At 37.4% G+C, this 16,358-nt stretch overlaps 1 protein-coding gene across 1 annotated transcript in view; it reads left to right on the forward strand.

The window, feature by feature from the left end:
- The window catches only part of RHBDL2 (rhomboid like 2), a 97,287-nt gene that overhangs the window by 76,082 nt on the left and 4,847 nt on the right, over positions 1-16,358 (forward strand). Inside the window, exons 4-6 of the mRNA XM_082389010.1 lie at positions 1,959-2,071; positions 14,197-14,297; positions 15,963-16,023. Of these exons, the coding sequence (XP_082245136.1) occupies positions 1,959-2,071; positions 14,197-14,297; positions 15,963-16,023 (275 nt within the window). The remainder of the gene's footprint in view (positions 1-1,958; positions 2,072-14,196; positions 14,298-15,962; positions 16,024-16,358) is intronic.

A 16,358-nucleotide genomic window follows, 5' to 3' on the forward strand; every position in this document is an offset into this window, starting at 1 on the left:
AGAGGAGGTAGACAAGGGATAAAGAAATGGATGTTGGATTAACTACAGAAATATAAACAGAAAAAGGGGATGATCAGGATGGGGATGGCTTCACAGATGACATGGATTCAAGTTGGACCTTGAAGGGTGCATAGAATTTGGATGACAAAAATTAGTATTTCTCTTCTGGGTATATGATAGGATCTCAGCATTATGCCACTTCTACTCTAGCTGTTGAGCAGCGGAAAGAGTGCTTGGGGTGATTCTTTGCGGTTTTGTGCTATTAGTCACTTTGTCCTCACACTGTTCCCAGAGGACAGGATGGGATAGCTTTCTTTGAACTTCTTGTTCCAATTCACAAGGTGCACATATTTCAAAAACCTGTTTATGTCTGAGGCCTCCATAAGATTGGTATAACTGTCCTGGCTAGACTGTTCTGTGCTGAATTACGTGTTACCTCTCACATGTCTTTGAAGATGGCTTGTACAGTGATAGTTGTGGCTGGAGGCACATGTCGCCTAAAGGTAAGTAATCTGTTCTGTAGGGTTTGCCCAGAGAACCTCTTCAATGGTCTGCTGGATATCTGTTAAGTAAATTAGAATGCAAAAACACAATCCCTAAAACTAATATGAAAGCGGCTGCACTTTGTGGAAGATTCAACACCTGTGTTATTTTTTAACTTTTTGGTTTAACCCAAAATCTCTTAAAAAAAAAATAAAGCATTGTGCTACATGGCAAGTAAATTAAGGATTACTGTAATGTGGGAATTTGCTAAATTACATTCGGAGATTCTCCAGAGATGCTTGTGGGGTTTGACAAGTAAAATAATGTGAATTTCACTTAAAAATATTTTTCCCAATTTAAAAAGTATAATAAAAAGCATCTGTACTCAAAAATGTTATATGCAAATTATGGTACATGGGAGATACCAACTTTAGCTATTGTTCCTAGGTAAACTTTTTTTTTTCATTCTGGTAAACTTGAAAAAAAAACCTCTTTAATGTAGAACTGGGAATGAAGTTTCCCATCTCTGTTTCATTAAAGACTATCCTGAAGGTTGTTTTCAGGATTTTTAAACATCCTGAAGGTTGTTTAAAAATCTGTTGAAATTTCGGGGCTTCCCTGGTGGCACAGTGGTTAAGAATCCGCCTGCAAATGCAGGGAACACGGGTTCGAGCCCTGGTCCGGGAAGATCCCACCTGCCGCGGAGCAACTAAGGCCATGCACCACAACTACTTTGCCTGCGCTCTAGTGCCCGCGAGCCACAACTACTGAAGCCTGGGAACCTAGAGCCCGTGCTCCGCAACAAGAGAAGCCACCGCAATGAGAAGCTCACGCACCGCAAGGAGGAGTAGCCCCCGCTCCCCGCAACTAGAGAAAGCCCGCGCTCAGCAACAAAGACCCAACGCAGCCCCCCAAAAAAAATCTATTGACATTTAGACTCAACATGAGTGAATTAGTATTTTCTCAGTACTACTGTGCAACCAAAACAAAAGCAGATGTTGAAGCTGACATATGATGGCAGTTGTCATCTAAACCCCGTAACTGCAAGCTTATTTTCCTTAAAGAAGCCTCATTGCTCTTTGTTTGACATTATCAGTAATTGTTGTAAAACAGAGCTTATAAAATAAATGTATACTTCTGGGGCTTCCCTGGCGGTGCAGCGGTTGAGACTCCGCACTTCCACTGCAGGGGGCACGGGTTCGATCCCTAATCCGGGCACTAAGATCCCATGTGCCTCACAGTGCGGCCAAAACAAAAAACAAAAGTGTACTTCTAAAATGTCCTTTTATCTGCTTTACATATTGAAGCTTCATGTAAGATTTTATTTTTTAAAAAAGTCGCCTAAAAAAATTGGAAAGTGGAATTCAAGTTAAGCAAGTTCTTAACTAGAAACAACACATCAATGCTGTTAATCTCCCAAGGAAATAACTGCCTGGGCTAGTCATAATGTTTGACAACTGTGTTTGTCTCTGCAGAGTTCAGCACATCCTGGGGAATCTTGTTATGCAGCTCGTTTTGGGTATTCCCTTGGAAATGGTCCACAAAGGCCTCCGCGTGGGGCTGGTGTACCTGGCAGGAGTGATCGCAGGTTAGTGTTCTGAATGCAACACAGAATCAACACCTCTGGACTCTTAGGAGGTAATAAACAAAGGTAATAAACATTTAAATCAAGATTTGTTGCATTCCTCATATGTGCTAGGGTACCTGATAAGTTAGGAAATACGTTAATTAGAGATAAGATAAGGGTATAGAGAGGTCTTTGTGCCCATTCTCAGGTACGTCACAGTCACACAGGGTTTTGCGCCATTGGAAACTGAGTAGTTTGGTGTTCAGGTGTATATATTGGATAAAGGACTAAAGCCAGAAGGTCCTTATTTGTCAAGACTAATGATTTGGGGAAACAAGGTGATCAAGATTGCATTTAAGAAAGATAACTTCAAGAGAATGTTGAGAACAGCTAAAGGGACCCAAAGACTGGGTAGGGACTATCCCCCTGGGCCTAGCAGCATATGCCAATGATCTCTCATACAGGGTGTGCCAAAGATGATTCATTAGGGTGTGGGCAGAAAATATCAGAACTCCTATCTATCCATTTATTTATTAGAAACTTTAAAAAATTAAACTTTTTATTTTGAGATAATTATAGATTTACACTGTAAGAAATTAAGTACCTAGAGGTCCCATGTACCCTTTAACCAGTTACCCACAATGGTAACAGCTTGCAAAACTATAGTACAGTATCCTAATCAGGATATCTACACTGATACAAAGTACAAAATATTTCCAGCACCACAAAGATTCCTCACAGTTGCATTTTTACAGCCATACCCTCTTCTCTCCCACCCCTTACATGTTCCTTTACCCCTGGCAACCACTAATCTGTTCTGTGTCTATCATTTTCTCACTTCAAGAATGTTATATAAATAGAATAATACAGTATATAGCCATTTAGGATTAGCCTTCTTCGCTCAGCATAACTCTCTGGAAATTCATGTAGGTTGTTGCATGTTTCAATAGTTCATTTTTATTGCTGAGTAGTATTCCATGGTGTGGATGGAAAACCACCACAAGTTTAATCCTTCACTCACTGGAGGACATTCCAGTTTTGGGCTATTACAAATAAAGCTGCTGTAAACATTTGTGTACAGGTTTTTGCAAACATAAGTACAGTTTTGTGAACATGAGTTTTCATTTCTCTAGGATAAACATCCAAGAGCAAGTTGGTTGGGTTGTATGGTAGTTGTATATTCAGTTTTCTAAGAACCAGCCAAAATGTTTTCCAGAATGGCTGTTTCATTTTACTTTCCTCCCAGGTTTGTATAAGTGATTCAGTTTTCTGCATCCTCACCACCATTTGTCACTATTTTTAATTAATTAATTAATTAATTAATTAATTAATTAATTAATATTTTTGGCTGTGTTGGGTCTTCGCTGCTGCTCATGGGCTTTCTCTAGTTGCCACGAGCAGGGCTACTCTTTGTTGTGGTGCGCAGGCTTGTCATTGCGGTGGCTTCTCTTGTTGCAGAGCATGGGCTGTAGGCACGCGGGCTTCAGTAGTTGCGGCACACGGACTCAGTAGTTGTGGTGCACGGGCTTAGTTGTTCCGTGGCATGTGGGATCTTCCTGGACCATGGCTCGAACCCATGTCCGCTGCATTGGCAGGCAGATTCTTAACCACTGCACCACCAGGGAAGTCCCTGTCACTATTTTTAATTTTAGCTGTGCTCGCACGTGTGTGATCTCATCATGGTCTTAATTTGCATTTCTCTAATGGCTAATGATGTTGAACATCTCTTCATGGGCTTATTTGCCATCTGTGTATCCTCTTCAGTGAAATGTCTGTTCATGTCTTTTGCCCACTATCTAAATAATTAGATTTTTTTTAACTGTTGAATTTTGAGAGTTCTTCATATATTCCAGATCCCAGTCCTTTATCAAATATGTAGTTTACAGATATTCTCTTTCAGTCTGTAGCTTGTGTTTTCATTGTCTTAACAGGGTCTTTCACAGAGCAAAAGTTTTTAATTTTGATGAAGTCCAGTTTATCAAGTTTTCCTTTTATGAATCAAGCTTTTGGTGTCATGTCTAAGAACTCCTCACCGAGCCCTAAGTTTTGAATATTTTCTCCTATCTTATCTTCTGAAGTTATGTTTTGCACTTTACATTTAAGTATGTGATCCGTTTGAGTTGGTTAGTTTTTGTATAAAGTGTGATGTTTAGATTTTCTTTTTGTTTGTTTATTTGCCTATGGATATCCAAATACTCTGGAATAACCTGTTGAAAAGACTATTCTTCCTTCACTGAGTTGCTTTTATACCTTTGTCAAAAATCGGTTGGCTGTAGTTTTGTGGAACAATTTCTGGGTTCTCCTTTTTGTTTCATTGATCAATGTGTCTACCCCTCCACCAATACCACATAGTCAGTACCACTGTAGCTATATAATAAGTCCTGAAATCAGTGAGAGGGATTCCTCTCAACTTTTTGCTCATTTTAAAGATTACTTTATGCATTTTTCTTTTACATAAAGATGGGTGTCTAATTTTCTTTTTTTTCTGCGATAACAAAAAGCTTTCAGTAGTAAGCTACTTAACAGATGTTGCTGAAAAGACAAACACGAAATATGTCTCTTCAAAGACATAACAGTATATTTCTCTTAAGGAGTGATAATGTAACTACTTTTCCAAAAATACTCATGCTATGAAAGGGGCATTTTGAAAACTGGTCAATGGAAATCATTCCATCATTATGTGATTTTGCTCCTGAAGAAGATGCAATAACTCTCACAAGTTCACACTTAAAAAGCCAGGAAACAATTTTCTCAACTGATTTAAAATTTCTCAGTGAAGAGTTCTAGTGGGTTTGTAAACTTATTGACTGTAACACTTTCTGATTAGTTTGCAAGAACAAATGACTGATGTTAGGGAAGGTGGGAATTAATCGCCACATGACAACAAAAGTTTTGCATATTTGGAATAAGTATAGGCAATGATGCAATTCTTCCATTTGAAACTGGACATTGTTTTTAAATTTTATATTTTGGTAATGACAGTGATTAAGAGAAAACTTCCATGGAAAATAATTGAACTTAGAAGTATATCTTTGCATTTCTGTGTCATGATATTTAACCAGGATTTTTAAAAATAATGAAGCTTATTTAATAACACTGCTCACTGAAAGATCTTCTTTCTAAAGACTATTTTTTAGAGCAGTTTGGGGTTCACAGCAAAACTGAGAGGATGCTATCGAGATTTCCCATTCATCCCCTGCCCCCACACAGGCACAGACCCCTCCATTATCAACAGAATGGTACACTCGTTACAACTGATTAACCTGCATTGATGTATCACAATCAACCAAAGTCCATGAAATCTAGGGTTCACCCTTGGTATTGTACAGTCTATGGTTTTGGACAAATGTATACTGACATGTATCTATCATCACAGTATCATACAGAGTAACTGCACTATCCTAAAAATCCTCTATGATCCACCCATTCATCCTTCCCCATCCCCCAACCCCTGGCAACCACTGATCTTTTTACTGTCTCCATCGTTTTCCTTTTCCAGAATGTCATATAATTGGAAAGTCATATAATTGGAATCATACAGTATGTAGCCTTTTCAGATTGGTTTCACTTAGTAATATGCATTTAAGTTTCCTCCATGTCTTTTTATTGCCTGATAAGAATTTTTTATATCATTAATGAAGTAAAAATAATTTAAAAATATTGTGTAACCAATATATCCCATCCTTTAAAATTCTGTTTTTGTGTTTTTAAACACATATACATGTAGTGGTACATATACATGTAATTTATAAGTGAATATATCTATACTGCAGTAGTATATATACATGTAATTTGTAAGCGAATTTACCTATACTGCAGTGGGTAGTTGTATTAGTTTCCTAGGGCTGCCACAGACTGGATGGCTTAAAACAGTAGAACTGCATTATCTCACAGTTCTGGAGGCTAGAAGTCTGAATCCAGATGTCAAGGGCCATGCTCCCTCCGGAACCTATGTGGGAGACTCTGTCCTTGCCTCTGCCTGGCTTCTGGTGGTGGCCATCAGTCTTTGGAGTCCCTTGCCTTGCAGCTGCAGCATTTCAACCTCTGCCTCCATTGTCATATGGCGTTCTCCCTTCATGTGTCCCTGTCTCCTCCTCTTATAAGGACACAGTCATGTTGGTTTAGGGGCCCACCATACTCCAATATGACCTCGTCTTAACCAGTCACATCTGCAACAATCCTATTTCTACATAAGGTCACATTCCGAGGTGCTGGGGGGTTAGGACTTCAACATATTTGGCGGGGGGGTGGGGGACACCATCTGACCCATGGTGGTGCTCAAAATTTTACCCATCACAACAGTGCCTGCTTCCCAGAGCAGCGGGGACAGAGAGCAGGAAACCATCGTGAGACATGGTAAAGAGATAGGCTTGGCCAGGCTTAGCGATGCAGCTCCCCATCCTACTTCCCTCCTACCTTTGTGGATCCTGTTCTTCCACCTCCTCCTTCTGTTCCTGCACACACCTGTATTTCTTGGCTCCAGCATCTATACCTGTTTCTCTCACAGCTTGATTTCAACCTGTGGAATCAGCTTTGCCCCAGTTTCAGAGTAGAGAGAGAGGAGAGAACGTGAATAACCTGTTCCCATCCTCTGCCTATTTTTGCAATAACTTTTGGCAGGTATCTCTTTGCCATGCCAGTCTCTCCTTCACCTGCTGCTGGTCACCTTCCTCAAACACAGATTAGATCATATTACACCCTTCCTAAAACATTTACAGTGGCCGATAGAAAGCTGAAATGTCCAAGATTGCTCTGCGTTACCCTCCACTGTCTGGCTCCACTGCCTTTCATTCTTTTCTTCTTCTTCTTCTCCTCCTTCTCCTTCTTCTTTTTTAAGGAAGAATAAACCTCTTTATTATGTTTTAAAAAAAGAAATTATATATGAAGAGGTTAGAGGGAGACGACGTAAAACTTTTTTAAAATCACTTTTGAGGTGTGATTGACATACAAAATTTTGTACATATTTATACAACTTGATGAATTTGGACATAAATATACACCCGTGAACTCATCACCACATTCTATGCTGTAAACGTATCTATCACCTCTGAAAGTTTCTTCCTGCTCAGTGTCTTTCTTGCTTTGCTTTTTTTTTTTTTTTAAATGAGGGAAGCAGTAATACTTTATTTTTACCTTTTGACCGCTTTCATCCAATTCTCCCATTGCTTTGCTTTTTTCCTAGATTCCTTCATATGTAACATCATTTTAGTCTCCCTACCCTTGCTCCTGGCAAAGCGTGGTCTTGAATTAGCAGTATTGGTATCAACTGGGACCTTGTTAAAACGCAGAATTTTGAGCCCCACACCAGACCTACTAACTTGCATTTGAACAAATCCACAGGTGACTAGTAAAGATTGAGGAGCGCCGGCCTGCACTCCGCTCAGGGTCCCCCAACCTGACTGACGGTCAGAAGCACCTGGAGAGCTTGTTACAGCTAGAGTTATTCAGATCCCACCCAGATCTACTGAATCAGAATCTCTGAGAGCATGGCCCTAGGATCTGTGTTCTTTTGTTTTTCTGGTTAGTGAGGTATAATTGACATATAATAACTGCTGATGTTTTGATATGTGTATATAACCATGAAACTATCACCACAGTCAAGGTAATGAACGTTACTCCCCCCCCCCCCACACCCCAGTTTCCAGTAACCTGTTGGAATCTCACCTTCCTGCCTCTCTCTGTCCCTCCCTCACCTTCCCCTGGCAACCACTGATTATCATATGTTCAGGTGTATTTTCTAGAATTTTATATAAATGGAATCATGGAGTATTCTTTTTTTTTTTTGTCACTTCTGTTATTCAGCATAATTATTCTGAGGTTTGTCCATGTTGCTGTGTGTATGAATAGTTGATTCCTTTTTGTTGCTGAGTAGTATTTCATGGTGGGAATATACAGGAATTTGTTTATCCATTCTCCTGTTGATGGACAAACAACAGGGTTGTTTGTTGTTTGTTGTTTGTTTGGGTTGTTTCCAGTTTGGGGCTATTACAGATGACGCTACTATGAACACTGGTGTACAGTCTTCGTGTGGACAAATGTTTTCAGTTCTCTTGGGTAAATACCTAGGAATAGAATGGCTGGATTCTATCATGGGGTTACTTTTAACTTTTAAGAAACTACCAAACTTTTAAAATAGCTTTACTGAGATATAATTCATATGCCATACAGTTCACCCATTTAAACTGTATAATTCAATGTTTTTTAATTAATTTACAGGGTTATGCACCCTTTATCACAATCTAAATTTAGAATATTTTTGTGCCCCAAAGAAACCCTGTGCCCATTAGCAGTCACTCCCCACTCCTCACCCCAAATCCCTTCCCCAGCCTTAGACAACCACTAATCTACTTTCTGTCTCTTTAGATTTACCCATTCTGCACATTTCATATAAATGGAATCATAAAATGTGATCTTTTTTGACTTTTTTTTCCACTTAGCATAATGTTTTCATCCTTCATCCATGTTGGAGCGTGTATAAGTACTTCATTCCTTTTTATTGCTGGACCACATTCCATTGTATGGATATACCACATTTTCTTCATCCATTCACCATTTGGTGGACATTTGGGTTGTTTACACTTTTTGGCTCTTATTGATAATACTGCTATAAACATTTGTGTACAAGTTTTTGTGTGGATCTCTTGTGCATATACCTATGAGTGGAATTATTAGGTCTCATGGGAACAAAGTGGTACCATTTTACATCCCCACCATAAGTTCCAGTTCCTCCATATACTCATCAACACTTGGTATGGTCAGTCTTTTAATTTTAGCCAGTCTGTTGGGTATATAAAGGTATCTCATTGGGTTTAAATTTGCATTTCCTAATGAGAATGATGGTGAATATCTTTTAATGTGCTCAGTTGCTATCCATATATCTTCTTCAGTAAAGTATCTGTTTAAATCTTTTGCCCATTTAAAAATTGAATTACGGGGACTTCCTGGTGGTGCAGTGGTTAAGACTCTGTGCTCCCAATGCAGGGGGCCTGGGTTCGATCCCTGGTCAGAGAAGTAGGTCCCACATGCATGCCACAACTAAGGGTTTGCCTGCCACAACTAAGGAAGCCCACATGCTGCAACTAAGGAGCCCGCCTGCCTCAACTAAGACCCAGCTCAACCAAATTAAAAAAAAATTGAATTGCATTCCTTTACATTCCTTATTATATATTATTATTACAATTTCTTTTTTTTTTTTTGGCTGCGTTGGGTCTTTATTGCTGCATGTGGGCTTTCTCTAGTTGCGGCGAGTGGGGGGCTACTGTTCGTTGCAGTACGTGGGCTTCTCATTGTGGTAGCTTCTCTTCTTGCAGAGCATGGGCTCTAGGCACTTGGTCTTCAGTAGTTGCAGCATGCGGGCTCAGTAGTTGTGGCATGCAGGCCCTAGAGTACGTGGGCTTCAGTAGTTGTGGCACGTGGGCTCGTGGGCTCTAGAGCACAGGCTCAGTAGTTGTGGCACACGGGCTTAGTTGCTTTGCGGCATGTGGGATCTTCCCGGACCAGGGATTGAACCCTTGTCCCCTGCATTGTCAGGTGGATTCTTAGCCACTGTGCCACCAGGGAAGTCCCTATTACAAGTTCTTTATCACATATGTGACTTACAAATATTGCCTTCTAGTCTGTTGCTTGCCTTTTCATTCTCTTAACAGTATCTTCTGAAGAGTCAAATTTTTGAATTTTGGTTAAGTATAATTTATCAGTTTTTAAATTTTAGGAATTATGCTTTTAGTGTCATATTTAAGAAATTTTGCCTAGCCCAAGGTCACAAAGATTTTCTCTGTGTTTTGTTCTAGAAGTTTTATAATCTTAGGCTTTACATCTAGGTATACGATCCATTTTTATACATGGTGCAAGATATGGATTGAAGTGTCACTTTTTTTAATGTAAATGTCTAACTGTTCCAGCATCATTGGTTGAGAAGACAATCCTTTCTTTACTGAATTGCCTTTGCATCTTGTCAAAATCAGTTGTCCATATATATGTGAGTTTATTTCTGGACTTTCTGTTGTGTTTCCCTCATATATTTGTATATCTTTACACCAATACCATACTGTCTTGATTACTGTAGTTTTCTATTAAGTCTTGAAATTGGGATGTGCCAGTGCTCCTCCAACTCTGCTCTTTTTCAAAGTTGGTTTGGTTATTCTAGGTCCTTTGCATTTCCATGTGAACTTTAGAATCAGTTTGTCAATTTCTACAAAAAAGTCTACTGGGATTTTGATTTGGATTGCAATGAATCTTTAGATCAACTTGGGGAGAATTGACATTTTAATAATATCGGAGTCTTCCAACCCCTGAACAAGGTATGGACTTCTATTTATTTAGGTCTTTCAAAATTCCTTTCAATATCTTTTTTGGTTTTCAGTGTTTAGGTCTTGTACATTTTTTGGGTCAGATTTATTTCTATATTTCATATTTTTGATGTACTGTAAATGGTACTATTTTTAAAATTTCTACTTCTAATTTTTCATTGCTATTACATAGAAATACAGTTGATTTTTTGTATATTGATCTTGTATCCTCCAACCTTGATAAATTCACTTATTATTCACTTATTATTCCTAGTAGTTAGTCTAATAGTTTAACTGTTAAACAATGAACTTCTAAAGAGATTTAAATAATGACAAAATCTTGTATATTTGCCCACGTCCTTACCATTTCTAATGCTCTTCATTCCTTTGTGTAGCTCCATATTTCCATCTGATATCTTTTTTTGTCTTCCTGAGGATTTCCTTTAACATTTCTTTTAGCATGAGTCTGTTCGTCATCAATTCTTCCAGCCTCTGTATGTCTGAAAAAAAAATCTTTACTTTGCCTTCATTTTTGTAATATATTTTATTAGGTTTGGAATTCTATCTTGACAGTATTTTTCTTTCAGTACTTTAAAATGTTGCTCTAGTGTTGTTTTCTCATTTGCATTGTTTCCAATGAGAAATCTGTTGTCATCCTTATCTTTGTTTCTCAGTATGAAGCATGTCTTTTTGTTCTGGATGCTTTTAAGACTTTTAACTGTTTTGAGAATGTGATTTTGTTATGCCTTGGTGTGCTTTTCTTCACGTCTCTTGTGTTTGGGATTTGTTGAGGTTCTTGGATCTGTGGGTTTATAGTTTTCATAAAACTTTGGGAAAACTTTGGCCATAATTTCTTCAAGTATTTTTTTCTGTATCTGCTTTCATTCCTCTTTTCTGGGGACTCCAATTATGTATTTATTATTATACATATCAGAAGACTGCTTGAAATTGACCTATAGCTCATTAATGCTGTATGCATTTTAAAAAATATTCTTCTCTGTGTGTTTTATTTTGGATAGTTTTATTGCCATGTCTTCATGTTCACTAATCTTTTCTTCTGAAATGTCTAATCAGCCAATCAACTGAACAAGTTTATGTTTTCATTTTAGACATTATAGTTTTCATCTTTAGAAGTTTGATTTGAGCCTGTTTCATTTCTTATGTAGTGCTATTTAACTTTTGAACATATAGAATATAGTTGTAATAATTATTTATTGCCCTTACTTGCTAAATCTTACACCTGTGTCAATTTTGGTAGTTTTAATTTTTTCTTTTAAATTGAAGTATAGTTGATTTACAATATTGTGTTAGTTTCAGGTGTACAGCAAAGTGATTCAGATATATACATATATACATATATTTTTATTTTTTCCAGATTCTTTTCCCTTATAGGTTACTACTAGATATTGAGTATATTTCCCTGTGCTATATAGTAGGTCCTTGTTGGTTATCTATTTTATATATAATAGTGTGTATATGTTAATCTCAAACTCCTAATTTATCCCTCCCCCCTTCCCTTTTGATAACCATAAATTTGTTTTCTATGCCTGTGTGTCTATTTCTCTATTGAAAATAAGTTCATTTGTATCATTTTTTAAAGATTCCATATAAAGCAGAAACTAACACACCATTGTAAAGCAATTATACTCCAATAAAGATGTTAAAAAAAAAAAAGATTCCACATATAAGTGATATCATTATATTTGTCTTTCTCTGTCTGGCTTACTTCACTTAGTATGATAATCTCTATGTCCATCCATGTTGCTGCAAATGGCACTGTTTTCATTCTTTTTTTATGGCTGAGTACTATTCCACTGTGTATGTATACCACTTCTTTTTTTTTTTTTTTTTTACCTCATCTTCTTTATCCATTCATCTGTTGATGGACATTTAGGTTGCTTCCATGTCTTGGCTATTGTAACTAGTGCTGCAGTGAACATTGCAGTGCAGGTATGTTTTCAAGTTGTAGTTTTCTCCGGATATTTGCCTAGGAATGGGATTGCTGTATCATATATGGTAACTCTTTTTTTTAGTTTTGGTAGGTTTCTTTGTCTGTTTGTTTTTGTTTTTTGTTTTCTGGCTGTGCCACATGGCTTGTGGGATCTTAGTTCCCCAACCAGGGATTGAACCCAGGCCCTCAGCAGTGAGAGCCTGGAGTTCTAACCACTGGACCGCTAGGGAATTCCCAGTTTTGTTAGGTTTTAATTGAATTTTTTTCTCTTCATTATGTGTCATATTTTCCTGCTTCTTTGCATGTCTGACAATTTTTGTCTGGATGCTAGACATTTTATCTTTGGATGGTGGATATTATTATATTCCTATAAACATTCCTTAGATTTGTTCTGTAACTCAGTTAAGTTACTTGGAAGCAGTCTGAACTCTAGCTGCCTGGATCTATATGGACCTAGACTCTAGACTCTGTCTCATCAACTTAAAGTTTACTGTGATCTGCCTATGTTCCCCCTTCATGTACTGCAGCCTACAGTCTCTCTCAAGGCAGTAAGCTGGGCAATTAGTCAACTCATCTTATTTATTTCTTGTTTCTCAGGATTCACTGTCCTTTGTTATCTGATGTCCAGTATCTTGAAGACCATTGTTTCGTGTATTTTGTCCACTGCTTTCAGCTGTTTCAAGCAGGAGGAAAAATTTTATCCTTGTTACTTCACTGTGGCCAGAAGTGGACATCTGTATTTTAAAAATAAATTTCTCATGATTAAGACACAACCACCCTAGCCCTAGTTTGTAGGTTAACATTTGAAAACCACTGCTTTAATCCTAATGGACTACTTCTCACTGATCTTCAGTCATCCATATAACTTTGTTTCTATGTCTTTGCTATTCCAGATCCCCAAGTCCTGACCTTCTTCCCCCTTGTTTTCCCTGTCCAATCTTAAAGGGTCTTCAGAGTTTAACCAAAATGCTGTCTCCCTCCTCTCAGAGTAGCAGGGCTTCCACCTCTCTGCTGAGAAAGTCATTCTTCCCTAAATGCTTCCATGGCAAATTTATTACATTAAAAAAAATCATAGTAGTTGTTATATTCTGCATTTTATGATAACCGTTTGCTCATCCATTTGTAAGATTCCTAAGGTCAGACACTTTGTCTTTTTTGCATAAAGTAGGTATTGTATTGTATTGTATTCTAAGGAATGAAGGAGGGCCTTGAAGGCAAGAGAATGAGTAATAGAACTAAGCAGTACAGAGAGAACACCTCAGAGTTTCATAAGGTCGTTCTAAAGTCTTGTTTTGGTTCAGGCAATATAAGATTGGGTTAGCAAATAGGTTTCATCTTGCCTGGTGAATGTGACTGAATAGTATGTTAAGAAGGATTCTGAGACCACATCTTGACTCCATGAGAAAGCTAGCCTTTAGATAATAAAATGTTGGAATGTCTCAGGTATTTTGATAGTTTTGGCTGAACATGTAGGATATTTTGAAACAATGGCTAACAAGTATAAAATACATGTCACAGAGTGTTCTAAGCATGATGCACATATAAACTCATTTACTTCTCCTGACAACCCATTGAGGTAAGTTCTATTAGTACCCCCATTTTGTAGACAGGGAAACTAAGGCACAGAGACATTAAGAAACTTGCTCAAGTCACAGTTGGTTATTCTGGCTCCAGAGCCTGTGTTTTTGTCACCGTTATACTGTCTTCATATTGAACATTTAATGTTTCATAAAAATTGAGGGAGTTAGCCCACATAGCTATACTTTTCTAGTATGGAAGGGACAAAGTGAATTTGTTGTTTGTTAATATAATTTTCCAAGCTTCCCCAACTTTTACCTTAGATTAGAAAGATTTATCCTTCATGATTTTTATAGTCATATCTGATTCTTTGTGTTTTATTTCTTTAGGCTCTCTTGCCAGCTCCATCTTTGACCCACTCAAATCTCTTGTGGGTGCTTCAGGAGGAGTCTATGCTCTGATGGGAGGCTATTTCATGAATGTTCTAGTGGTAAGAACTTTGGGAGTGGAATCTATGGACCTTAAATGTTTTTTTTTTTTAAAACAATTACTGGTATTTGGTTCAGGGGATCTTCATTTATCAATATTTACTAAGAACACATCTTCCATTTGGCCACAAGAGTTTTCCTTTCATATTTTATCTTTATTTTTTCCCCCGATCTCAAAAATAATGAATATTAAATAAAATTCAAAATTGAAAAATAGGAAGTCAAAGTTGCCAATTTAGTATCTGTTAACAGTTTCATATACATCCTTTCAGACATTTTCTATGTGTATTCAAAATTCTACCAATAGTAATGCTACAAAAATGGAACTACCCTTATATTGTTCTGCATCTTAACATAAAGTATCCTATCTACTCATGGCAGTACACAGAAATCCAGCTCAGTCTTTTCAGGTGCTCCACATCATGCTCTATATAGCTGTATCCCGACATTTAATCCTTAATTGAAAAGAAATCTCGGGTGATTACAGCTTTTCACATTTCAAAATAATGCTGTAAGGGATGTTCTTTCACACCTATCTTTTTGCATTTGTGTGATTCTTTTTGCAGGTAAATTCCTAGAAGTGGATTTACTGGGTGAAGGCTTTACATTTTCATTGATAAATGCCTCCAAAGTTGCATACCATTTTACACGCCCATGATATAGTATGTGAGATGCCAACCACTTTTTAAAACAGGCTAAAATCCTGACTAAATTAACCCTTTAATCACATAGGTGTGCTTTAAAGATACTCTAGGAGGAAGAAACATGAATCAATTAAAAAACTGCTCAAAAAATAGAAGTCATTTAGAAAAATGTTTTTCAAACTTTGGATTGCAACCCATTAGTGGTTGTGAACGCAGCTGAAGGGATTGTGAAAATCCCTTTACAAACAAAAATTTCAGTACACATCACGTGTAATAAGGATAAGTACTATTTGATTTATGTGTGTTATGTAAATTATTTCTTACTGTAGGTCATGGTCACAACAATTTGAAAATAATTGATTTAGAATAAACACAGCTATTTCAGCATCTCTACTCTCTGGGAAGAGAGTTAACTTGAAAGGGAAGGGAGAGGTAACTCGGGCTGAAGTGGGAGTGTCTTTCTCAGTCTGCTCTGTCCTCTAGTAACACACGAGGGTACTGCAAGCTGGTGTGAGATTTTTCAAAGCTAAAATCCAACTGGGTTGTTTTTGGACCGACATTTAAAATTTTTTGAAATTATCTAAAAAAATAAAGGTAATACTTAAATTTTAGTTGTCTTTGCTAACTCCTACTTAGAAAGAGGGTAAAGATGTATCAAATGAATATTAACCAAAAAACTTGGAAATATTTCATCAGATTTAGTTTGACAGCATGCATTAACTATCTATCTATGACATATTAAGTGTTGATTTTTTATTACTTATATTTAGATTATTTCCTGCTAATAAAATTGTGCCTACTTTATATCAAGGAATTTAATATCATGTTTCATTTTCACTCCAAAGTGCACCAGCACTGTGCTTCCCAAATACATTTGAAAACTGGGCTGTTACACCGATGCTTTGTTTTGCAAATATTTGACACTCACACTTTATTTTAAATGATAAAGCAGATGAAGGGGGAGGACAGTTGAAGTTTCATTTGCCAATAGATAGCTTATATTATTATTTATCTCTTTGCAAGAATTTTCGAGAAATGATTCCTGCCTTTGGAATTATCAGACTACTCATCATCGTCCTTATAAGTAAGTGTGTTTTGTGAACACTTCACACCTTCAATTTTATGGGTTCAACCTTCAGAAAGCCTTCTCACATTTCCCAAACACTAACAAGTAGGATGACCATCAGCCTAGAGTCAGAAAGAATGGTTCGGCTTCACAGCCCTAAGCAGAAAGGTGTGAATGGAGTTTTCACAGACCCTGGTGGGTGGTTCTTAGAAGTGCCTCTGTTTCTTTCTGGAGTGCAGGGAGTCAAGAGAGCAGGGCTCGAGGCACTCTGTCCACTTCAACCACAATACCATCGTTTATGGATTTTAAAAAATATATATATATTTAAAAATATTTATTTATTTATTTATCTT

This window comes from Balaenoptera borealis, assembly GCF_965194805.1.
Source record: "Balaenoptera borealis genome assembly, chromosome: 1".
Lineage (NCBI taxonomy): Eukaryota > Metazoa > Chordata > Mammalia > Artiodactyla > Balaenopteridae > Balaenoptera > Balaenoptera borealis.